Source organism: Eleutherodactylus coqui, chromosome 1 (assembly GCF_035609145.1).
Source record: "Eleutherodactylus coqui strain aEleCoq1 chromosome 1, aEleCoq1.hap1, whole genome shotgun sequence".
NCBI classification, from domain to species: Eukaryota; Metazoa; Chordata; class Amphibia; order Anura; family Eleutherodactylidae; genus Eleutherodactylus; species Eleutherodactylus coqui.
This window is the reverse complement of record NC_089837.1, coordinates 182,191,636-182,218,861: the sequence shown is the minus strand read 5'-3', so window position 1 is coordinate 182,218,861 and position 27,226 is coordinate 182,191,636. Positions and strand designations below refer to the sequence as shown.

The 27,226-nt window shown below is 44.0% G+C and overlaps 1 protein-coding gene across 1 annotated transcript in view; it reads left to right on the top strand.

Moving 5' to 3' along the window:
* The first annotated feature begins 7,507 nt into the window (after positions 1-7,507).
* The window catches only part of COL9A1 (collagen type IX alpha 1 chain), a 146,373-nt gene continuing 126,654 nt past the window's right edge, over positions 7,508-27,226 (top strand). Inside the window, exons 1-5 of the mRNA XM_066604332.1 lie at positions 7,508-7,536; positions 7,770-7,843; positions 9,391-9,468; positions 10,613-10,745; positions 11,456-11,852. Coding sequence (XP_066460429.1) covers positions 7,523-7,536; positions 7,770-7,843; positions 9,391-9,468; positions 10,613-10,745; positions 11,456-11,852 — 696 coding nt within the window. The 5' untranslated portion in view covers positions 7,508-7,522. The remainder of the gene's footprint in view (positions 7,537-7,769; positions 7,844-9,390; positions 9,469-10,612; positions 10,746-11,455; positions 11,853-27,226) is intronic.

Genomic DNA, 27,226 nt, shown 5'->3' with positions numbered 1-27,226 from the left:
ACAGGCGGGTACGCTTATCTGTGATGATTCCCCCAGCCGCACTAAACACCCTCTCTGACAAGACGCTAGCCGCAGGACAAGCAAGCACCTCCAGGGCATACAGCGCGAGTTCAGGCCACGTGTCCAGCTTCGACACACAGTAGTTGTAGGGGGCAGAGGCGTCACGGAGGACGGTCGTGCGATTGGCTACGTACTCCCTCACCATCCTTTTACAGTGCTCCCGCCGACTCAGCCGTTACTGGGGAGCGGTGACACAGTCTTGCTGGGGAGCCATAAAGCTGTCAAGGGCCTTAAAGAGTGTTGGCCTGCCTGTGCTGTACATGCTGCCTGATCTCCGCACCTCCCCTGCTACCTGGCCCTCGGAACTGCGCTTTCGGCCACTAGCGCTGTCGTATGGGAATTTTACCATCAGTTTGTCCGCCAGGGTCCTGTGGTATAGCAACACTCTCGAACCCCTTTCCTCTTCGGGAATAAGAGTGGAAAGGTTCTCCTTATACCGTGGGTCGAGCAGTGTGTACACCCAGTAATCCGTAGTGGCCAGAATGCGTGTAACGCGAGGGTCACGAGAAAGGCATCCTAACATGAAGTCAGCCATGTGTGCCAGGGTACCTGTACGCAACACATGGCTGTCCTCACTAGGAAGATCACTTTCAGGCTCCTCCTCCTCCTCCTCAGACCATACACGCTGAAAGGATGACAGGCCAGCAGCATGTGTACCCTCACCAGTGGGCCAAGCTGTGTCTTCCCCCTCCTCCTCATCTTCCTCCTCCTCACCGCGCTGAGATATAGACAGGAGGGTGCTCTGACTATCCAGCAACATACTGTCTTCCCCCGGCTCTGTTTCCGAGTGCAAAGCGTCTGCCATTATGCTTTGCAGGGAACTTCTCAAGAGGCATAGCAGAGGAATGGTGACGCTAATGATTGCAGCATTGCCACTCACCACCTGGGTAGACTCCTCAAAGTTTCCAAGGACCTGGCAGATGTCTGCCAACCAGGCCCACTCTTCTGAAAATAATTGAGGAGGCTGACTCCCACTGCGCCGCCCATGTTGGAGTTGGTATTCCACTATAGCTCTACGCTGCTCATAGAGTCTGGCCAACATGTGGAGCGTAGAGTTCCACCGTGTGGGCACGTCGCACAGCAGTCGGTGCACTGGCAGATTAAACCGATGTTGCAGGGTGCGCAGGGTGGCAGCGTCCGTGTGGGACTTGCAGAAATGTGCGCAGAGCCGGCGCACCTTTCCGAGCAGGTCTGACAAGTGAGGGTAGCTTTTCAGAAAGTGCTGAACCACCAAATTAAAGACGTGGGCCAGGCATGGCACGTGCGTGAGGCTGCCGAGCTGCAGAGCCGCCACCAGGTTACGGCCGTTGTCACACACGACCATGCCCGGTTGGAGGCTCAGCGGCGCAAGCCAGCGGTCGGTCTGCTCTGTCAGACCCTGCAGCAGTTCGTGGGCAGTGTGCCTCTTATCTCCTAAGCTGAGTAGTTTCAGCACGGCCTGCTGACGCTTGCCCACCGCTGTGCTGCCACGACGTGTGACACCGACTGCTGGCGACGTGCTGCTGCTGCTGACACATCTTGATTGCGAGACAGAGGTTGCGGAGGAGGAGGAGGAGGAGGGTGGTTTAGTGGAGGAAGCATACACCGCCGCAGATACCACCACCGAGCTGTGGCCCGCAATTCTGGGGGTGGGTAGGACGTGAGCGGTCCCAGGCTCTGACTCTGTCCCAGCTTCCACTAAATTCACCCAATGTGCCGTCAGGGAGATATAGTGGCCCTGCCCGCCTGTGCTTGTCCACGTGTCCGTTGTTAAGTGGACCTTGGCAGTAACCGCGTTGGTGAGGGCGCGTACAATGTTGCGGGAGACGTGGTCGTGCAGGGCTGGGACGGCACATCGGGAAAAGTAGTGGCGACTGGGAACTGAGTAGCGCGGGGCCGCCGCCGCCATCATACTTTTGAAGGACTCCGTTTCCACAACCCTATACGGCAGCATCTCCAGGCTGATCAATTTGGCTACGTGCACGTTTAACGCTTGAGCGTGCGGGTGTGTGGCGGCGTACTTGCGCTTGCGCTCCAACACTTGCGCTAGCGACGGCTGGATGGGGCCGAGGACAGCGGAGGTGAGGGTGTGGGTGCAGGCCAGGAGACGGTAGTGCCTGTGTCCTCAGAGCGGGGTTGGATCTCAGTGGCAGGTTGGGGCACAGGGGGAGAGGCAGCGGTGCAAACCGAAGGCGGTGAACGGCCTTCGTCCCACCTTGTGGGGTGCTTGGCCATCATATGTCTGCGCATGCTGGTGGTGGTGAGGCTGGTGGTGGTGGCTCCCCGGCTGATCTTGGCGCGACAAAGGTTGCACACCACTGTTCGTCGGTCGTCTGCACTCTCAGTGAAAAACTGCCAGACCTTTGAGCACCTCAGCCTCTGCAGGGTGGCATGGCGCGAGGGTGCGCTTTGGGAAACAGTTGGTGGATTATTCTGTCTGGCCCTGCCTCTACCCCTGGCCACCGCACTGCCTCTTGCAACCTGCCCTGCTGCTGCCCTTGCCTCCCCCTCTGAAGACCTGTCCTCAGTAGGCGTAGCAAACCAGGTGGGGTCAGTCACCTCATTGTCCTGCTGCTCTTGCTCAGAATCCTCGGTGCGCTCCTCCCTCGGACTTAATGCCCTTACTACTACCTCACTGATAGACAACTGTGTCTCATCGTCATCGGCCTCCTCACCCACTGAAAGGTCTTGAGACAGTTGCCGGAAGTCCCCAGCCTCATCCCCCGGACCCCGGGAACTTTGCAATGGTTGGGCATCAGTCACGATAAACTCCTCTGGTGGGAGAGGAACCACTGCTGCCCAATCTGAGCAGGGGCCCGAGAACAATTCCTGGGAGTCTGCCCGCTCCTCAGAATGTCTCATTTTCATGGAGTGAGGAGGCTGGGAGGAAGGAGGAGCAGCAGCCAGAGGATTCTGAGTTGCAGCAGTGGACGGCGCAGAACTCTGGGTGGACGATAGGTTGCTGGAAGCACTTTCTGCCATCCACGACAGGACCTGCTCACACTGCTCATTTTCTAATAAGGGTCTACCGCGTGGACCCATTAAATGTGCTATGAATGTGGGGACGCCAGAAACGTGCCTCTCTCCTAATCCCGCAGCAGTCGGCTGCGATACACCTGGATCAGGAGCTCGGCCTGTGCCCACACCCGGACTAGGGCCTCCGCGTCCTCGGCCGCGCCCACGTCCTCTAGGCCTACCCCTACCCCTCAGCATGCTGTATTACCAGGAATGCAGAAACACAACACTGTAATTAAATGTGCCGCTTATTGGCCTGTGGTTGGAGGCTGAGTTCGCTTACGGAACGCCAGGAAATAATTTGCCGCAAGCCTGCTGTAACACTTAGCTGGCTGCATATTTATTTGGAGAACTACTACCCCCAGCAGACACAGACCCAGAACACTGAGCAGAGTGACAGGCAGGCCAAATAGATTTTTTTCAAATATTTTTTTCTAAAGGACCACTGCGTATATTCAATCTGTAATATGTCTTCTGGCCCTGCCTACACAATTCTGTCCCTGATGTGTGTGTCACGGAACTGCAGTGTTGCACTGTTATTAACTGCAACAGACCTGTGATTTCAGATCCAGGAAATAATTTTGCGCAAGCCTGCTGTAACACTTAGCTGGCTGCGTATTTATTTGGAGAAATACTACCCCCAGCAGACACGGACACAGAACACTGAGCAGAGTGACAGGCAGGCCAAATAGATTTTTTCCAAATATTTTTTTCTAAAGGACCACTGCGTATATTCAGTCTATAATATATGTCTTCTGTCCCTGCCTACACAATTCTGTCCCTGATGTGTGTGTCACGGAACTGCAGTGTTGCACTGTTATTAACTGCAACAGACCGGTGATTTCAGAGCCAGGAAATAATTTGCCGCAAGCCTGCTGTAACACTTAGCTGGCTGCGTATTTATTTGGAGAAATACTACCCCCAGCAGACACGGACCCAGAACACTGAGCAGAGTGACAGGCAGGCCAAATAGATTTTTTTCAAATATTTTTTTCTAAAGGACCACTGCGTATATTCAATCTATAATATGTCTTCTGGCCCTGCCTACACAATTCTGTCCCTGATGTGTGTGTCACGGAACTGCAGTGTTGCACTGTTATTAAGTGCAACAGACCGGTGATTTCAGAGCCAGGAAATAATTTGGCGCAAGCCTGCTGTAACACTTAGCTGGCTGCGTATTTATTTGGAGAACTACTACCCCCAGCAGACACAGACCCAGAACACTGAGCAGAGTGACAGGCAGGCCAAATAGATTTTTTTCAAATATTTTTTTCAAAAGGACCACTGCGTATATTCAATCTATAATATGTCTCCTGGCCCTGCCTACACAATTCTGTCCCTGATGTGTGTGTCACGGAACTGCAGTGTTGCACTGTTATTAAGTGCAACAGACCGGTGATTTCAGAGCCAGGAAATAATTTGGCGCAAGCCTGCTGTAACACTTAGCTGGCTGCGTATTTATTTGGAGAACTACTACCCCCAGCAGACACAGACCCAGAACACTGAGCAGAGTGACAGGCAGGCCAAATAGATTTTTTTCAAATATTTTTTTCTAAAGGACCACTGCGTATATTCAATCTATAATATATGTCTTCTGGCCCTGCCTACACAATTCTATCCCTGGAGTATTACTGCAGGGCGCAATGCTTTGCACGGCCGATATACCAAAAAAAAAAAAAGTGCAACACTGCTAAAAGCAGCCTCCACACTACTGCACACGGTTAGATGTGGCCCTAAGAAGGACCGTTGGGGTTCTTGAAGCCTACACTAACTCCAACACTCTCCCTACAGCAGCTCCAACACGATACCACTGTCCCTCAGCTATCTCACAACGCATCTGAGGCGAGCCGCGGGAGGGGCCGATTTTTATACTCGGGTGACACCTGATCTCCCCAGCCACTCACTGCAGGGGGGTGGTATAGGGCTTGAACGTCGCAGGGGGAAGTTGTAATTCCTTCCCTGTCTTTCAATTGGCCAGAAAAGCGCGCTAACGTCTCAGAGAGGAAAGTGAAAGTAACCCGAACATCGCGTGGTACTTGTTACGAGTAACGAGCATCTCGAACACGCTAATACTCGAACGAGTATCAAGCTCGGACGAGTACGTTCGCTCATCTCTATTGCTTAATAAAAGAAAAGCTATAATGACCACATTTTTCTTTATGTACCCTTAATTATAGGATCAGAACACATTCCACAGATATCTACACAACTGGGCCTGCAATTATCAACCAAGGCCACTACAATGCAGACAGAGCTGCCAGCTTTCAGCTCTGTCCCCACTGACAGCTGGCCCAATATCAGCTGATCACCAGTGCACCCCTGCCAATCAACTATAGATGATCTATCCTAATGAAAGGTCATCAAAAGTAAAGTACTAAATCATAGAATGTCATTATTTAGTGGATGTGTTTGACAAAAAGGAAATAAGGCAGAGCTCTTCCCAAGGCAGCTATAAAAGCCAGATAGTGGATCTGCCTGTTGATTGTTTGAATAGGTAAGCAATGGGGGTATCTGTTATGGTGTCACAGCGAACCGCTCTAGCTTACCTGTTACTAAAACGTGGTTGGGCTTCTGGAGCAGGCGTCAGCAACCACACTACTGGGACTAGCTGTGTCATTCATGGCTTGGCTGCCCCACAACAAAGACCATATCTCACTTGAAGGAGTCAAGGATTTAAATCTGGGGTTCTCCACGTGTGGCTTCAACAACTAGCCCAAAGTCAAGGTGTGTGGCATCGTGGAACCACATCTGCTTGCCTGACATATGGTAAGTAGACAGGTGTGTAAAGTGCTACCATCTCAAAATCGTTGCCATCCAATCCAGTATGGACAGCGATGGAGGATCATGTGAAGGAGTGCAGAGCAAAAGCATGAGATCTGGTGTGACTTTACTGGTCAGACTCAAAAGTCACTCATTTTGTCCACTGCATTTTGTCACTTATTTTGTCCACTGCACATGTCATATCTGGCTGCCTCACCCAATTCCTGTTTGACGCATTTTAAACTGGTTCCCTCACCCACTATCATTTCTCTATGCTCGAAACCAAGCTCTCCTTGCATGAGCCATCATTAAATTGACGATTCCACTATACCACCAAAGCAGGGGTGTAACTATAGGAGATGCGGTTGCTCCTAGGCCCAGGACACTTAGGGGGTCCAAAAGGCCTATCTTCTCCATATAGTAAGCCTAGTAGTATAAATAAAGCATTATAGTTGGGGGCCCTGTTACAGATTTTGCATTGGGGACCAGAAGCTTCAAGTTACACCTCTACACTAAAGCAAAGTTTTCCAGTTTCCCACAAAAGCCTTCTCTATGACCACACAGGCCTTTAAACGTCCTTTATTAAGATCCATTCTACTGATGGAGTTAGCGTAGATTTTGCATTTAGTTATGCATGCCTTATCCTATAGGAGGATACCTTTTAGTTCATATGTTTTTTATGTGTTCTTAAAATTTTCTTTTTTTACTATTAATATTTTTTATTGATTAATTCCGTCTTATATAGCATATTTATACTGTATACCTGCAGGTTGTATAGTAGTAGTAGATATTGTGTTCTCAATACGTTGTATTATGCTTTATTAGACATGTGGTACACTTCATGCCATCAAATATTGAGTGTCTACATATTGGCTCACATCAGCCTCCGGCACCCGTCTTTTTGTTTTTCTTATACTGGAGGAGTTTTATACTAATTTTCTCTATATGTGTGCACATATCCACATTTATTGCCATTTCCTTCATGTTGGCAAGATTTTTTATCATATAATTGTTATTATACAGTATTTTTATATACAGAATTCTTATGTATAGCTCCAAACCAGGGGATTGTTATGCTTTATGCTTTTGGTTTATATATGTGTATGGTAACTTTGTATGTGTTTTCTAATGTTCTTAATGCATTTTTGCATGCCCAAACTTTAACTTTGTTTATTTCTATGTAGTGTTCACCTCCAGCTCTCTGAAGAAGAGTCGACAGGCCTCGAAGTGTGTCAGCTGTTGCATACTTATAATAAAAAGGATTAAACTTTTCAAACTATGGACTTTAGACCAGCGAAGTAGTGCCAGATCTCACTTTTGCTTCGTACTCCTTTATGTGATTCTTTAGTGCTGGGCTTGTGATAGTAGTAGTAGTAGTAGTTCTATACTATGCAATGACATCAGCCTGCTCTGATTCAGTCTTGATTATGTGAGCACAGGCACACTCCACACAGTGGCCAATGGCTGTTAGTTAAGTAGAGAACAGCCTGGGATTCTGAGTTCACCTTTCACAGAATCTCTTTATTCTGCAGACCCCTGGCTGAGCCTCCTGCTAATAGCTGCAGAGGTGGAGCCCAGGGCTAGCCAAACAGTTTCTCATTGGCCTGGAAATGCTAAAGAATTATGCTCCCTATAAATAATTAGATCCCTTCTGAAAAATCTCATTGCCCGTGGATAGCAGGGAGCTGATACCAATGAATAGGAAACCATGAAGGGCATCTGGTAAGTGAAATAATGTTGAAGCCAGTATGGACTAGTAATACTATTGCTACAATAGTTGTGATTTCAACAGAAAACTTTTGTTATAACCTGTAACAGTGGCACTAAATGGGTCCGACTGCATGAGCTTTATAAAAAGTGGATACTATTGAACTAGTCTACATGGCACTCTATTCTATAAATATTCAATATATGTTTAGTCTTTGTCATGCACTAAAAAAACTTCATCTCAACAGGAACCTTCCACTTGCCTTGTACATAATAGGTTTCCTAGAAACTCTGGTATCTGGCACAATTGAACACTACACAAGTAAGTGCTATCTATGATCTATGACCAATGCCTTCTTTTTCTGTATAACCTGGATGGATGGATGGATGGATGGATAGATAGATAGATAGATAGATAGATAGATAGATAGATAGATAGATAGATAGATAGATAGATAGATAGATACTATAGATAGATAGATAGATAGATAGATAGATAGATATGAGATAGATAGATATGAGATAGATAGATAGATATGAGATAGATAGATAGATAGATAGATAGATAGATAGATATGAGATAGATAGATAGATAGATATGAGATAGATAGATAGATAGATAGATAGATAGATAGATAGATAGATAGATAGATAGATAGATAGATGACATAAAGATATAGGTGCGGCAAGTATCACTTTTTTCATTTGACTGACTGCTATTGTGTGTTTTCTATATTGTGACTCATCTTGTAAAAATGTGCTGTCTATATCACAGATAACTTTATAGACAGGTAGATAAGACATGCATTAGATACATAGATGGATATTCCATATATAGATGGATATGTGATAGATGACAGATAGATATGAGATAAATAGATGGACATAGTGGTTTAAAGAATTATATTATCATTGAAAGTATTTGTAAACATCTGTTTAGTTCTGAATTCTAATACACAAAGCACTTAGTTTTATAGGTAAATGATGTCTTTTAAGGCATCTTGCCAGTCACTTCTGTTAAGTAGCAGCCCCTATCTAGAGTAAAGGGTGGGGCTGAATACTATTGCCATGAATTGCCCTTTGATCCTATGTAGCTGGCTTACAGTCAAATAGCTGTAATTGCAGATACAGTACATGTTACATTAGGGCTGAAAGGTGTTTTTGCACTGCTAATGTTGTTTAAAGGAAAGACCTGTACAGACTGGGCCACTGTGTGAAAAAAGAGCCCTCTGTGTAAAAGTGGGTGCATTGCCCAGAGGCCACATCTCAAACCCCTGTACTCACAAACCAGACCTGAGCAACATTTTCCAAAATGTTCCTGGGTCATATTGAACTCGTTTGTAAAGAAAAATGTTTATTTTTCCTGCACACAGCGAGTGCTTTCAGAAAAGCAGACCATTGAGTGTTTAGGTTATGGTGGTCCTCTATTTGATCTCCCCTCTCTACTTCTTGTAAATGTCAATAAACCACAGCCTGCCTGCAGCAAAGCCACAATCCCTGTAGACATTCCTTCCAATAATGAGGAATGAGGGGTCTCTCTCTGAAGGGTGGTGTCGCCCCAAACAATCTAACAGCCCTTCTGTAATGCATGTGGTTACAGTATGATTACTAGAAATACAGCAAGGCTTGTTCATCATGTCTGAGAGGGCATGGAGAATTAATAATGTCACTGTTACACTTGCCCAGGTTACATTCATATTGGGATGTTGTATCACCTTAATTTGGAAAGTTGCAAATGATAACTCAGTGTAAAGTATTATCTGTAAGATGTAACATCCCTACTTGCAAGCAGCACATAATGACTTGATGTATATTGTTGCTTAGTTACAGAGTTACTACAACTTGCATTAATATTGTGTTTCTTTTTAGGATTTCCATTCAGTTTAAAATTTAACAATGTCCAGCACAAATGTCCACCCATCAATGGTGGACAGGATGACCTACCAGGTAAAAAAGAGATCCTGACAACTTAGCAACAAAATCATACAGTATATCCTCATTATTCTATGTATGGCCTTATATATAGATGGTAATAGGTAGAATTCCGACAACCAAACTTCTCATGGAGGTGGTTACATGCTATCATACTATGATATCAGTGGAAACATGGACTGGACAGGATGGATTCTTCTAGCCTATCAATTTATGGTCCTCTTACATGGGCCAATGATTGAACCAAGGGTTTCTCTGAATTCTCGTTCGAACAACAATTGGGCCGTGTAAATGGTCTAATTTCATTCGTTGGCTGATGGCTTGTCTAGGTAAGCATAAAAATGTTTGCTGCTTGACCACACAGCTCCCCATATAAATGGAGAGACGTGCAGCCGATCAACAACAGCATGTTAACGATCTGTCCTCCCCATACAGCAGATATGTACAGGGAGGTAACGAGCGCTGACCGGGATGTTCAGTTTTGGTCAGTGGTTGTTAGTATGAGCAAATTATCTGCTTGTGTAAAAGGACCAAAATGTCTGAGCAGATTGTTACACACAGGTAAATAGTACATTAGTGATGTACTGGGGGAATCAATGTCATATTATCTTCAAGATTATTTCATTCAAACTAAATATAAGTCTTCTAGCTGTCTTATTCTCTAAAGTTGTTCATTTTGTTTAGGTGATGTTTAAATGTATCTGTTTTTTAGGAATGCGGTGTAATAACTTTTATACAGCTACTATAATAAAAACCTCCTGCAGGGGCTATCACTCAGCTTTTCCACTTATTGTATACAGTCATACATTATTATTCCCTGCTGTGGTTGAAAAACGAAACAGAAGTGACATTCAGGAGTTGGGAAAGTTGAATGATAACCCCTATTTAGGATGCAATGGAGGCCGTATTAGTTTTAGTTTATTATTAATCTCAGATAGGCAAACAATGCAACTGTACATATTGCAAATATTGGTTCTTTCCAGCAACTTGTAACACGTGAATACTTGTACACATTGCCAATTTGCCAATCCCCATGAGCACACCACAATGTATTTGTTCCTATTTAGATGACTAGTCATGTAAGCAAATGCCTGTTTACCTCACTAAGATTTGTTTATTTCCTCCACAATAAACACGAGCTCCTTATTTCCTGCCACAGGCTTTGATCTGATTTCCAAGTTCCAGATAGACCGAGCTGCTTCAGTTGGAGCTATACAGACTGTTGTGGGGACATCACCATTCCAAGTGGCCTATCAGTTGGGAACAAATGTTGACTTCAGGATTCTGACCAGGTGTGTTACCCATAGATGAGTTGTATGTAAATCAACGAAGAATAAATAGAAGTATTTGTTTTGTGTATCCCTTTAGCAATGTGTGTGAACACACTTCAACTCACTAATTAGTTTCCTGCTTCCTCAAATTACTTTGATATTTAGAATACTTTCAGGGATAAAAGGGCGACGTAAACATTCTGATAAAGCAAATAAGAGATGGTATAGTATTCAAGTAGTTTATGTGATTTAGTAAACATTAAATTAATAAAAAGGCAGCATTCATTATTTTCTGTTGCTTCTTTTTACAAAATAGTTTCTAAAATATTGGCAAATAGCTCCCCCTTGTGAAATAAAAGAGGCAGTGCAGGAGCTGTTCTCAGATAATGGTGCTAAAATTCAGTGGGACAGGTATTAGTTAAGGAAATCCCAATTGTATTATTATTATTTCAGTTGTGGTTACCAGCACAATCATGTCTGCAGATAGAAACTTCATTACAGACTAGGAAGGTGATTGCACAATTTTATTAATTGGATACATTTATATTTCGTACCGAATAAGATATCTTTTATGTTTAATTGCTCTCAAATTAATTAACAATTGCATTAAATTCTAAAGCGAGCTGTTTTTTTGGACTCTGTTTGTATTGGTTTACTGTAAATAAAAGGAAAGAAACTTATTAATTACTTAATAACTTATCCATTTAACTGCTGTCATGGTATGATTACAGGCACATCTATGGCAGTGGGTTACCAGAGGAATATTCCTTTATGTTTACTTTCCGAATGAAAGACACCACAAAGAACAAATACTGGACTATCTGGCAAGTCGTAGACTCTGAGGGACAGCAGCAAGCAGCTATCAATTTCAATGGTCCTAAGAAAGCCCTTGAATTCTCATACAAGGGAGGTGATGGGAACCTGAACACGATCACTTTCTCCCATCTCCCCTTCCTGTTTGACACTAAGTTCCACAAGGTTCTATTTAGTGTGCAGAAGGATAAAATCACACTTTACATTGATTGCATCAAAGTGGATACATTCGAGTTGGTTCCAAGAGGCAAAATTAGCGTGGATGGCTACACGATTATAGGAAAACTGAGGAGTAACAATGAAGTATCTGTGCCGGTAAGTGTCTGTTTTTTCTGATTTAACTCTGTCATTTAGTTCTTTTTTTTAGCATGTAGAGCACTGTCATAAACAAACTTGTATTATTTGATGTAACTATGTATCTTATGTAGAGATGAGTGAGCACGCTCGGTTAAGGCAGTTACTCGAGTGAGCATTGCTCTTCTTGAGTAAGTGCATACTTGTCTGAGCAGATTCGGGGGGCGGGGAGAGTGAGATCTCTCTCACTCTCCCCCCCCCCCGCTAAACCCCGCCACCCCCCGCCCCTCCGAATCTGCTCAGACCAGTATGCAGTTACTCGAGAAGAGCCATGCTCGCTCAAGTAACTGCCTTAACCGAGCGTGCTCGCTTATCTCTAATCTTATGTCATTATCAGATGTCTACTCATGTGAGTTATTTCCTGGGGTTACTGTTCTTCTCTCCTCTTGGAGCTAATTCACATGACTGTGATTTTAGCGTGTGTTACGCACGCGATGCACGACCGCGTGATACGCGGTGAATGGAGTCAATGAAAGTATATGAACTTTCATTGTTCCATTCACATTAGCGTGTAAACATTGTGTTGAAAAAGATTGCAGCATGCTCTATTTCACCACGTATCAGGGCATTTTAAGTGCAACTACGCTCGCTGGCACGGAGTGTAGTTGCGCATGGATGGCTTTTTTTTCTCCCTTCTCAGGCTTTTCAAACTCCCTGCCATAGTGCAGGAATTTGAAAATAATTGTGGGAAGATAGGCGCTGCCCTATCTTTCTCATGTGCAGTAACTACTGTGTGTGGGTAAGGTAGGGCAAGCCCTATCTTTTCTCGCCCATACAATTAATGGGCGAGAATCCTGCTATTGAAAACGAAACCACTAAAAATCCACTAATAGTGGTTTTGTTTTGTCCCATTATGCTGCCATGATTACCATGCCTCCAAAACAGGAAAAAAACAAGTTCATGTGCTGTAGCCCTCATGCAGCGTGAGCCCTATTCTTTTCTGTGGGCAGTGTATGCAACACTGTCCATACACAACACATTGCTTATGGGTGACAATGCATACACACACCCCGCTATGAAATGAGGCGGGAGGAATTAAAAAAAAAAGATAAGTCATATTGCATATGACCGCGTGCGTGAGATACGTGGTCCTGCGCTTGCTGCCATCTGTGGCCTCTGCTGATTCACACAGACCAGTAAAACGCCTAGTGACCCATACAGCGTTTACGCACATGGTTGTGGCGCGGAGTTTGAAAAGGCTAAGAAGCAAAAAAAACATGTTCACGTGCAACTACACTCCGTAGCGGCGAACGTAGTTGCACATACGGCTGTGTGAAACCGCCCTCACTGTAACTGTACAGCTATCTATTGTGAACAAAGGGTGTCCCAACTCTTCCCTGATGACAAATGTCAGGAAAAGAAGGATCAAGCTGGTTGTATTTTAGGATGCCCAGTCTTTTGTTCCCACGGAAGATAAGTTACTGCCAGAAGTGTCTGCTAACAGCTTATTCCCCTCTCCCTAGTGAAAATGCGTGCGTCTTTGGTTCAGGGTTGTGATGACTTCTCAGTTTATGATGGTGATAATTGGTAAAGATAAATATGACAACCATTAGCGAAGTCTACAATGATTAAAAAGGGACCCCCTTTGGTTCTTGTTAACATTGGCATTAACCACCTAGGAAAGAAGTGCTTGGTGTTTGTTTCTCCCCATCTCTTTACATCACCATGTTGATTCTCAGCATGTTTGTCTGTAGAACCTGTGAAGAGGGATTCCCAATAAACTTTTATTACACATAAAATGCATCTGTATATTTTATAAGGCTGATTAGATGAGGTTATTCATCTAAATAGTTTAGTTTTATCTCTTGCCGTCTATTTCAGAATTATTGTGCAACTTCCTTCGACTGTATGTACACATACATGACTGTCCTGAACTGACCCCTAATGCAGGTGTGAAGCCACCCTTATAACTATATATTATGTGAACATTGGACATGTACATTCTTGGAGTGTCAAGTCAATGTATTAGTAGTTTTCCAAATAAGTTGTAATGCAAACAGGAACAAAATTGCAAATCTGAAATAAAGAGAATTCTGGTACAATATAAACTTTATGTTGCACTGTATACTTAAAAGAACACTAAACATTGAAAATATATAATAACAAAGAAAATATACCAGCATTTCCTCCCTAAATCTTTTTTTCTTTGATCCTATTTTTCTCATACTCCTCCTGACAACCCTGTGCCTGCCTGTATGATAACTAGCTGGAGCAGCAGGTCCCCCTGTCAGCTATGCCCCATTCCATCAGGCAACTCAACACAAACCCCTGTGTTCTCTGCAGGATTTCCACTAGACTGTTTCCAGAAGAAGCAGATAATGCTTCACACTGACAAACGGTGATAGCAACTATATTTCTTGTTTACTGCAGCAATGCAGAATCCTCTGCTTCTTTGCATCCCTCCCCACTCACTTATTGACAGCAATGCCTGCTATTTGCATTTGGGACACCTGGAAGTGGAAGGTAGAGAACTTACTTTGTGCTGCACTGTGGTATCTGTATGGCACTTCTGGGGAGGTACTTTATGCTGCATTGTGATATTTAGCAGTTATTGGGGATACACTTTATGCTACATTATGGTATTTGGTACTGATAGGGGGTTTTATGTGCAGTGCATGATGTTTTTTCTTTGGTGTTGCACAGTAGTTTGCTCACTGGTGAGGTTCTGGCATTACCATGTACTGGTTGGTTAGGCCAGTGTAGAAAAAGTTTGACTAGTCCTGTTTTACATTATGGCTCATGTAGGGTCAAGATTCATGCAGTGCAAGCGAGCGCAGAGGCAGTGACTGGTGTTCCGTGAGAAGGATTCCTTAATTCTTTCCCCAGTCACCACTAGCAGCCTTTGCACTATTGCTTGTTGAAGCATTGGCGCCAGCCATAGGGCAGGGACTGTTATGCTGCTGCAAATATGTAAGAAAATCTTTTAGCCCTGCACACTCTCTTCCTCCATCAGCTGACCAGAAAGAAGAAACTGTGATGTATCTTGTATATCTTGTAAGCGCTGTGGAATAAGTTGGCACTATACAAATAAAGATTATTATTATATCTTCATGGCTGGTTTTAGCTATGTGCAACCAATGCTATCACACAGGGAGCCAGTCATCAAGTTCTAGGTGGGACACCAGAGGATTTACAATCACCCGCCTTAGGTCCACTTGGCCCCATGATCTCCCTCCATGCAACATGCAGCAGCATTTTGTGGTGCTGCATGAATCCTTTTCCTCCCAGCTCTGTGTCCTCCCCTCCGGCACATCAGAAAATCAGAGCGGTGGAGACAGAGTCAGGAGGAGGAAAATTCTGGTAGCTCCAGAAGACACTGCCATGTATAGGAAGTGAGCATAGTAAACAAATACATCTAAATTCTACACTGATGAGGAACTACTGAGGCACAGACAGGATACTATTACATTATGGAGGCACAGAGGGAGCACTATTACCTTATGCAGGCACAAAGGCAAAATTATTATCTTGTGGAAGCACTAAAACTGTAGGGTTCTGAAGAGCCAATAAATGGCAAATGGGCACCAATAGCGCATGAAAAGAAGGGCACTAAAGAGGCAACAAGTGGCAATTCAGCAGGAGGTGGGCACTGAACAGAAAGACATCATAGGATCAATGAATGACAAATGGGCACAGAATTCAGTGCCTCCTTATTGTCATTTTGCTATTTAGCCATTTTATGATTGCCTCATTCACATAGCATTAACTCTTTCCAATCCACTGTCTGACGTCTAAAGACATTCTGATTGAGGGCTGTTCAGCTCCGATGTCGGAAGACGTCCGGCAGGGTATTCTTACTGTATATTACTGGGTGCTCTGTCGGGGGGGGCCTCTCCAGCATGCCCCATACCGCAGTACAGGCTCTAGCCAGCCGATGGTGCCGTTGTATAATGGCAGAAAGAGAGAAACCCCTAGGAAACCCTGAATACAAAATTGGATTGCAAAGGGTTAATGTAACATTAACGCTTTGTATGTATGCCAGAAAAAGTTCCCGATATATATGCCATACATGTCAATGGGGCTCTATTCACCTGAAAAGACTAAAAGAGTTTTCTTTTGGATTTTGTCAGACCAATATAATTCCGTATACATTGCTGTTGTATGGAATAATGTAGTAGACTTGGCTATTGCATAGACAGAATCTCCTGTATACAAAAATGACACCTATGAATCATTCACCATAATAGATTCAAATACATGAGCATCCAAAACTTTGACTAATCACTCCATAAGAATTTGGCACAAACTTAATAAAAAACTCAATTCATACCTAATCACCATTAGTACCCCCTACATGGTAACAGTGCCCCAGTTGTGCCCCAACAAAGTAATAATGTCCCAGTTGTTCCCCTTACATAATAATGGCACACCCTTTGTGTCCTCCACAAAGTAATAGTGTCCTCCACAATGCAATAATGTCCAAATTGTGCTCCCCTAAAAAGTAATAATGCCCCCTCTGTGTCTCTATGTAGTAATAGTGCCCTCCTTAGTGTCCCAATGAAGTAATACTGCTGCCTTATGGCCCCTTTTGTGCCTCATCAGATCATAGTATCCTTTGTTTGCCGCCCCATGAAATAATAAATGCCCCCTTATTGCCGTTCTTCAATTCTTCTTTGCCTCTTCCTCGCTGCAATGTTAATCATGTAACATGGAGTTGCTTACTTCTACTGTGCAAGTACTGCTGGCAGTGTGTAAATCTTCAGTCATTTTCTCCTGTCTGCACTCGGACAGAAGACAATGATTGATGATTCACACGCACTGCCGGCAGCACTTGCACAATAGAGTAAGCAACTCCATGCTACATGATTAATGTTGGCAGGTCAAGAAATGTCAGTGTGGTGAGAGGTGCCCATGGGCTCCCCTGACATAGGGGCCCAGTTGCAACTGTGACTCTGCAACCGCTGATGCCATGCCACTAAATAATAATAATGTATATAATCTCAACATATTAAACAGCACTTTACAAATCAGGGGCTCCATGTACAAACAGAAATAAACATTACTAACAGAAAACTAGTGAACATTTCATACAATAGGAGTGAGGGTCCTACTCATGAGAGCTTACAATCTATAAGAAATGACGGTGACACAAGAGGTACAAGTGCTTGCTCTGTAAAATGGTCAAACTATCTTTTAGCGCAGAATAGGCGCGTAAAAAAAAAATTGTACTAAACTGCACTAAAAATCGCATGAATGGGCAATTTTTTCCACCCAGAAGAACTGAACTTCATGCGCATGAAAATTGCGCATTCACTGGAGAAGCGTGTTGCTTAAAAAAAGCGAAGCTGCTCCAGGAGGAGGAAGATGAAGCCTCGTGGGACTTCAGGATTCCCCCATAGCAGGAAAAGAGAGAGGGGGCTATGGGAATCCTTGAGGGATATCCCCATAGGGCAGAGAGAGGGTGGGGCTAAAGAGAGGGGGCAGGGCTAGAGGGCTTCTCCCAGGGATTCCCCCATAGCAAGGAGAGAGGGGATAGGGCTGGAGAGGCAGGGCTAGAGGGTGGCTTCATCTAGCTCCACTCCTGCTCTCAGGAAAGCCCTCTAAACCTGCCCCCTTTTCTCTCCCTGCTATTGGGAAATCCCTTGAGGAACTTGATGCTGGGGAGAGAGGTGGAGGGAGTCCCCTGCTGCTGGGGAATTGCCCAGCAGCGTGACTGGAGGAATTTCCCGCTGTTTACAGCAGAACATTTAAAAGTTGCAGCCCAGAAACACATTTTAAATGGCCCGCTGTAAACTCCTGTTAGTCCCCGCAGGAATTAAGGGACCCCCCGGGGAGATGAACGGAACCCTCAGGGATTCCTCTCATCCCCACGGTGACTAACAGCAGTTTACAGCGGGCCATTTTAAATGTGCTTCTGGGTTTAGCGGTGCTGCTGCTGTTTGGAATTCCTTCGGTCGGCAGAAATCCTCCTAATGACTTGTAATCTTCTTTTCGGAGCGTCAGACACAGCTAAACTCCAGCTCCCAAAGGAGTCTATGGAGGCTCCTGCACATCATGTGCCAAAGATAGGTCAAGTTCAATCTTTTCACGCAGCATGGACCTTAGATGCGGGCATTGTACCCACACATGTCCTATCTTTGTAAGGTGCAAGTTTTTGCTTGTCATCTGACCGTTTCTATAGGAAACCATTGGTTCTAATAGATGCAATTTTTTTAACGCACCTGTTCTGCGTAAAAATAACGCCCATGCGAAAGAGCACTTAGATATATAGGATAGTATATATACAGCAATGATACAATGATATTGGAGGAAAGTACAAAGTAATATAAACACTGTTCGAGAAAGGCAGGTTTAATTGGTTTATTCTTTCATTGTGTTATATTCAGGTGCTTCCTGGGATGCTCAAAGTTTGCAGTATTTTTTATAACCTGATCTATATTTCTTCACAAATTTGGAGAGCTCCTTGGTCTTCATATTGCTCGCCTAATTGTGTTGCAGACTCGGGGGGGGGGGCCTTTGAGAACAAGTGGGTTTATGATGGGGAACCTTGTAGATACCGAGTGCCCAAACTGCAACCCAAAACCCACTTATTTATCTCAAAATGCCAACATGTCGGGGGGGCGGAGCTTATCAAGATATATGATTTTACCTCCGTCGTTATAAAAAAGACAGGGCTGCTTATAAATAGACAGGGTGCAGATTTTGACTACTTTTTGGATGCGGAAATGCTGTGGAATTTGCCACGGAAATGAAGACATTCTGCAGCATTTCCGCCACGTGTAAACATACCCCAGTAATAATAGTGACGCTCACAGTGGCCTCAACAGTAATAGTGACCCCCACACTGGCTTCATATGTAATAGTGTCCCCCACAGGGGCTTCAGCAGTAATAGTGACCCCCTCAATAGTAGTAGTGACCTCCACAGTAACCCCAGTAGTAACAGTGACTACCTCAGTAGTAATAGTGACCTCCACAGTAGCCCCAGTAGTAATAGTGTCCCCCACAGTGGTTTCAGTAGTAATAGTGACCCCCCACAGTTGCCCCAGTAGTTATAGTGACCCCCACAGCAGCCTCAGGAGTAATAGTGACACCTCACAGCAGCCCGAGTGGTAATAGTTTCCCCCACAAAAGCCCCAGCAGTAATAGTGTTTCCTACAGTAGTCTCAGTAGTAATAGTGACAACCACAGTGGTCTCTGCAGTGATAGTGACCCCACACAGTGGTCTTAACAGTGATAGCGACCCCCATAGTAGTCTTAACAATAATAGTGACCCCCACAGTAGTGCTATAGTAGCCTCAGCAGTAATAATAACCCTCACAATGGCTTTAGTAGTAATAGTGTCCCCCAAAATGGCCTCAGATGTAATAGTGACCCATACAGTAGTAATAGTGACCTCAACAATAGCTCCAGTACTAATAGTGTCCCCCATAGTGGCCCCAGTAGTTATTGTGGCTCCCTCAGCAGTAATAGTGACCCCCTCAGCTATCTCAGCAGTAGTAGTGAACCCCCCAGAGTAGCCCGAGTAGTAATAGTGTTCCCCACAGCGGCCTAAGTAGTAATAGTGTTCGCCACAGTAGTCTTAGCAGTAATAGTGACTTCCACAGTGGTCTTAGCAGTAATAGTGACCCCCACAGTGGTCTCAACAGTAATAGTGACCCCCACAGCAGCTCCAGTAGTAAGTGACCCCCATAGCGGCCCCAGTACTAATAGTGTCCCCCCACAGTGGTCTCAGTAGTAATAGTAACCTCCACATTGGTCTCAGTAGTAATAGTGACCCCTAGCCACTAGCAGCGCCGCTGAGTGAATACCACCCCGGGAGCTGCGGCACCCCAGCCGGTATTCATCACCGTGGTGAGTAGCTGCCGGTGCATATGCCAGCAGAGAGGGCTCTGCGTGCCCTCTCTGGCACGCGTGCCATAGGTTCGCCACTACTGGTTTATACTGACGACATGTGACAGATGTGATACTTTGACTGCACACAAGCAAACCTTGTTCAACTAACTATTTAACCTCTGTGGTTAATTTGTTGAATTTACAGTTTTATTTAGTTTTTATATGAGGTATTTATTTATCACTCTGTAACAATTTGGACTATTCCGTCAGCTCCATTACATAAAATGTAAATTAAAATCAATTTTTATTCCAGGTTGTAATGCAACAAAACACAAATACTACCAAGGGAGTGAATACTTTCACAAGGCACGTGCGTGTGTGCATACATCACGTGTCCAGAGTGTGACCTGTGTGTGTAGCATTTGTCAGCTGTGTGACGTGTCTGCTGTGTGAGCTGTATGTACTGTACATCACGTGTTCGCTGTGTGTGCGCGGTATGTATCCACTGTGTCTGCAGCATGTGTCCAATGTGTGTCTGCCATGTGAGCTGTGTGTGTGCAGCATGTCAACTGTATGTAGCATGTGCTCACTTTGTGACCTGTGTGTGTATTGTGCGAGCTGTGTGTGCGTATAGCCTTAGAGCTTCGACAGACCAACGTATGCGCAAATACGCTCACCACAACGGAGCATATTTGCGAATTAACAAGAATTGGAGATGGTAATAATCGAGCTGCTGTGCGCATGTCAGCGTATAGTACTGTTTTTTTTTGCGCACGCAGGGACAGTTCATACACGTGCGTGACATTCCCTTTCCATGGAGTTGAATGCCTATTAAAGCCTATTAAGGGCCAGCTGTCGACTTTTCCCTGTGTTGTCCGCCAGTCACACTCTTCCCCTTGCTTTTTTTAACCTACCCTAGACTTGTATGACAGCTTAGGTACGTAAAATGCACAATGATAGGGCAGATCCCATCTTTTCTTGCACGCCGTAATAGCATGCAAGAAACACGCTCATGAGAATGAACCCATTGAAATGAATGGGTTCCATTTCTCACGTTTTATCGGTGCGAGTTTCATGAGTGCAAAAACATGTGCAAACACGTTCGTCTGTTTAAGCCCTAGGGCTTGTGTCACACAAATTTATTTGTATAGTGTTTCGTGCCCAATACACAGTAAATAGAACCTATTCATTTAAATGGGTTTATTCTCATGAGCGTTGGTTATGTAAAAAAACTACACAGCATGCTATATTTTCTTGTGCACTTTTGCAAGGGAAAAGCAGATATTGAACTAATTGCATTAATTGCGCATTTCAATGAATGTGAGCAAAGCTGCGTGTCTGGTTGTGTACATAAAAAGTACAGTAAAACATACACATGCACGCAAATATGCAATTCCTATGGCGCAAATACCGGCATAAGTATACTTACACCTGTGTGACACCAGTCTACGGGCAGCTGCACACGACTGTATGTGCAAATATGCTCGCCGCAGTGTATTTGCGCATGAATGAGGTTTGAAGAGGTAGATTTGCGCTGGTGTCTGCGCATATGACTGGTCAGTTCACACGTAGACGTGACACGCCCTTTCCATGGAATTAAAGGCTGTTAGCGTAGTGAGGTCCAGATGTGTTCTTTTCCCTGTGTTTTGCGCAGTGTTTCATGCTTTCCCTTGCATATTTGTGTACCTCCCATAGACTGCTATAGGGTCTTTTGCTGCAATACGCAGGAAAATAGAGTAATTATTTTGGTTGGCATTGGCCATTTTCTTTTTTATGTATATACCATATATATTTTTATTTTATTCTGTAATTTTTGAAATGTATTTTTGGAACTATGTTTTTTAACAGCGATGACCCCAATGACGTCATATAAGACCTCTGGGAGGTCATTCACATTGTCTTTTTTTGGTTAACTTTTCATAGAAAAAAAAAACGCTTCTGCCTTTTCCTTCGGATCCTCAACTTTGAGCTAACCTGCTCCTGCTAGATTGCAGGAGAATGAGTTTTAGGCCTCTTTCAAATGTCTGACAGCGATATCGCAGCAAGGAAATCGCAATGATATCGCATCTGTCTTCTGTGTGATATTGCTGAGTTTTCTCGTGGCGATATTGCGATTTTGTAGCACTCTTTTGCTGGAATTTTTTGGGAGGCTTGAAGTATAAGCCCTACCCCAAAAATAATCCCTGGCTGTATTAAAAAAAATAAAAAACACAATACATCACCTAATAGCTGCTGTCAGCACCACCACATGCTGCCTCCAGGAAGCACTGGCTTTGATTGGTTTTCGAGTGCCGAGGCTCAGCCAATTAGAGCGAGCGCTTGATGAACCAATAAGAGCCATTCAATACGCTGATTGGCTGAGCTGTGGCACATGAGAACCAGTCAGAGCCAGCGCTTTTTGGAGGCGGGGTTTTTGAACCTCCAATCCAGGAAGCGCTGACTTCAAACAAGTGCCGTGGACCTGCGAGGAGAAGTGTGGTGGAGCGGACAATACCTGATAGGTGATTTATTGTGATTTTTTTTTTAATAGGGCTTAGTTTAGGGACAAACAATGCTGACAATGGATCATGAGCAGGGTTACTGCAGAGTATGAAAATGACTTACATCTTTGGAATCTGTGTCTTCTTCAGCTATCCACACATTTTAGAAGCTCAGGGCTATTTTCCATAGTGTCATATTCACTATAAACACTGTCACAGTGTGAATTATGCTAAAGCTTCAGCATGTCTAGTTCGAGATGTTCTCTATATAGTATTTTGTTGTGATTTGTAATCTGCACAGTTCATCTTCCCAATTTTTTGTAAATTGGAAGTCCATACCTTTATAAAAATGTTAGATTCATATAATGCTCATTCATTAAAAAAAACAACTGAAAATACAGTATAACATATAGTAAACATTTTCTACCTTGACAATTAAAATTTCATGTGTTGCATTCTTTGAAATGACCACTAGATGGCAATATTAAGTAATGCAGCATTTTTTTCTTGCCTTGGGAACAACAATTTAGCTATTTTTGGGAATCAAGGAATAAACTAATTATTAATTCAGTCTTCAAAATTCTGAAATTGTCTAACAATGGATTACTGTTTCTATTTTGACAATGCTAAACGCTATTAAAAACGTATAAGCTCACCTTCTAAACTATTTTCAGTGCAGATACCATTTTATACTATACCTAAAATTAAATTAGTGTATACAAATTTAACCAAGAATATAATTTCCTGTTGTTACTTCTTCTTCATTTCCAGTAGCCTCTTTAACCTTTTGCATTCTAATTAGGGAATCAAATCTCTGGTTTATTCTGCCATCTCTGAGGGCAGCCTGAAGTAGTAAGAGATACGCTGATTTCACCAGTGCGTAATTCAACACCCCTCCATTGCTAATTGACAGCTCTCTCCCCATGCACAGTAATAGGGACAAAGCTGTCAACCTATGGGAGGTCAGAGGGAGGTCACAGCACATGAATGGACTCCTATTTCATAGCTCTCACATAAACTAATAAACTGTAATCTCAAAATGAGAGTACTGTCACACATAAATGAGACTGCTGCAATCAGTGTGTCTGTCACTAATTTTAGCTGCTGTCAGTGAGTAGCTGAAGCATGGTGGTAGATACTCTCTAATGTTATGCTCTTTGCTATTGTGTAACTCAAGGAGTAAAACCATGTTTCTCCTTCACTTAGGTGTATAAGTTTTTTTTGCATGCTTTAATGCAACACATTTGCGCTATGAACACTGCTTTTTTGCGCATGTATCATCACATTTTACTGTAAAATAGTATGTTAGGCCGAATGAAGACAATGTCCTTCTAGTTCAGCCTGTTTCAACACCCCCCCCCCTTGTTGATCCAGAGAAAGGCAAAAAAAAAAAAACAACAAGCCAATTTAGCTCATTTGTAGGAAAAAAATTCCTTCCTGACTCCATAATGGCAGCCAGAGTAGTCGCTGGATGAACATTTGAGATCATCAACCTCGCTGGTTATTAAATGTCTATATCCTGTAATATCATAGCGCGCTAGAAAGACATCTAGTCCCCTCTTAAACTCCTCTATGGATTTTGCCATGACCACATCCTCAGATAGAGAGTTCTACTGTTTCACTGCTCTTACAGTAAAGAACCCCCTTCTATGTTGGTGATGAAACCTGCTTTCTTCTAGATGTAGGGGATGTCCTCTCTTTACTGTCGCAGTCCTGGGCATAAACAGATGATGGGAGAGATCCTTGTATTGTCCCCTAATGCATTTATACATAGTTATTTGGTCGCCCCTTAACCGTCTTTTTTCCAGGCTGAATAATCCTAATTTTGATAGCCTCTCAGGGTATTCCAGTCCTCTCATTCCATGTATTAGTTTAGTTGCCCTTCTTTGAACCCCCTCCAGCACTGTAACATCTTTCCTGAGCATTGGTGACCAGAACTGTGCGCAGTATTCCATGTGAGGCCTGACAAGTGCCTTATATAGTGGGAGAATAATGTTCTCATCCTTCGCCCCTATACCTCTTTTAATGCACCCCAAGACTTTATTAGCTGTTGCAGCAGCTGACTGGTATTGGTTACTCCAGTTTAGTCTACAATCCACTAGTACCCCCAGGTCTTTATATCACTTTTCCGTAGCAATACCCCATTTAGTGTGTATTGGTGACATCCGTTTCTCCTGCCCATGTGCATAACCTTACATTTATCAACATTGAACTTCATTTGCCATTTTACTGCCCAAGCCCCCAGCTTATCTAGGTCCGTTTGTAGCCACACATTGTCCTCCGTAGTATTAATTATCTTGTATAATTTTGTATCATCTGCAAATATTGATACTTTACTATGCAGTCCCTCTATCAGGTCATTGATAAATATATTAAACAGAATGGGGCCTAGTACTGAACCCTGTGGCACCCCACTAGCAACGGTGGCCGAATCCGAGCACGAACCATTCATTACCACCCTCTGCTTTCTATCCCCAAGCCAGTTCTTTACCCAGATACACACGTTTTCGCCCAGACCGAGCTGTCTCATTTTATATATCAACCTATTATGCTGCACAGTGACAAATACTTAAAGGGGTTGTCCCGCGCCGAAAAGGAGGTTTTTTTTTGCATAGGCCCCCCGTTCAGTGCAGGACAAACCCAAAGGATGTGGTGAAATTAAAAAAAAAATTTCACTTACCCGAATCCCCTCTCTGCATCTTCTTCTTTCTTTTCCTCCAAGATGGCCGCCGGGATCTTCACCCACGATGCACCGCGGGTCTTCTCCCATGGTGCACCATGGGCTCTGTGCGGTCCATTGCCGATTCCAGCCTCCTGATTGGCTGGAATCGGCACACGTGACGGGGCGGAGCTACGCAATGATGCGTAGAAGGGGCGGAGCCAGAACGCCGCTCGTGCCCGGACCGACCAGAAGGGAGAAGACCCCTCTGCGCAAGTGCATCTAATCGGGCGATTAGACGCTGAAATTAGACGGAGCCATGGAGACGGGGACGCGAGCAACGGAGCAGGTAAGTGAATAACTTCTGTATGGCTCATATTTAATGCACGATGTATATTACAAAGTGCATTAATATGGCCATACAGAAGTACTTAACCCCACTTGCTTTCGCGGGACAACCCCTTTAAGGGAAATCCAGATATAAGAGATCAATAGACTCTCCCAGGTCCAAACTAGAACTTACTTCATTGTCGAAGCTGATCAGATTGGTCTGACATGATCGACCCTTCATGAACCCATGCTGATGAGGAGTTATTCCATTGTTCTCCTTGAGGAATTCTAGGATGGCATCTCTCAGAAACCCCTCAAATATTTTTCCAATTATTGACGTAAGACTTACCGGCCTGTAGTTAAACTTGCTCTCTTTTAGACCCCTTTTTGTATATTGGAACCACATGACGATACGCCAATCCAGTAGTACAACCCTGGTCTCTATAGTGTCCATAAATATAAGAAATAGCGGTCTAGCTGTCATGGCACTTAGTTCCATTGGAACCCTTGCATGTATTCCACCTGGGCCAGTCGATTTATCGATTTTAACCGGCTCTGCACTTTTTGTGCTTGCAGGGCATGTTTTTTGTGCATGGGACGCAACCACGCCCCCATTTAAATGGCTAGTTAGTCCAATAAATTACAGATGTGTTCTTTTTTTTTAAGGAATTGCTCAGTGCATTGCGCTTCCTATTTCACATGCCACGCGAATTTGCGCTCCCCCCCATATGCTCAATGGGGACATTTGGTGCATAAATGCACAAAACATTAGAGCATCCCAAATCTTTTCTGCGCACTCAAAAAAAGGAGCTGTGCGGAAAGCTATTGAAATCAATGGATTATATTCTCTATGTGCTGCACATACAAATTTGGCACACGCAAATATGCCCATGTAAAATAGCCCTAAGGCTGCTTTCACAGAGCCAAGAAAATCTCGCATGAATATATACCCCACTCTTTTGAATGGATATACATGAGCAATTTAAAAATGATAAAAAATGAATCTCTGCGTGTTCTATAGTTTTGCATTCCTCAGAACATAACTTAGTAACATAGTATGTTAGGCTGAAAGAAGACAATGTTCATCCAGTTCAGCCTGCTTCCACTCCTCATTGTTGATCCAGAGGAAGGCAAAAAATCCCCAATGAGACAGACGCCAATTTAGAACTTTTGGGAGAGAAAAAAATGCTTCCCAACTCTATAATGGCAGTCAGAATAATCCCTGGAACAATGTTTGATAGTTCCTACCTGACTCTAAGACCCGGATCAACAACCCTGCTGGTTATTTTTTATTTATTTGGTTATATAGTGGAATAATGTTCTTGTCCTTCGCTCCTGCACCTCTTTTAATGCACCACAAGACTTTATTTGCCTTTGCAGCAGCTGATTGGCATTGGTTACTCCAGTTATGTCTACAATCCACTAATACCCCCAGGTCTTGTTCCATATCACTTTTCCCTAGCAGTACCCCATTTAGTGTGTATTGGTGACATCCGTTTCTCCTGCCCATGTGCATAACCTTACATTTATCAATATTGAACTTCATTTGCCATTTTTACCCAAGCCCCCAGCTTATCTAGGTCCGTTTGTAGCCGGACATTGTCCTCTTCTGTATTAATTATCTTGTATAATTTTGTATCATCTGCAAATATTGATATTTAATAGAGATGAGCGAACGTACTCGTCCGAGCTTGATACTCGTTCGAGTATTAGCGTGTTCGAGATGCTCGTTACTTGTAACGAGTACCACGCGATGTTCGGGTTACTTTCACTTTCCTCTCTGAAACGTTAGCGCGCTTTCCTGGCCAATTGAAAGACAGGGAAGGCATTACAACTTCCCCCTGCGACGTTCAAGCCCTATACCACCCCCCTGCAGTGAGTGGCTGGGGAGATCAGGTGTCACCCGAGTATAAAAATCGGCCCCTCCCGCGGCTCGCCTCAGATGCGTTGTGAGATAGCTGAGGGACAGTGGTATCGTGTTGGAGCTGCTGTAGGGAAAGTGTTAGGAGTTAGTGTATGCTTCAAGAACCCCAACGGTCCTTCTTAGGGCCACATCTAACAGTGTGCAGTAGTGTGGAGGCTGCTTTTAGCA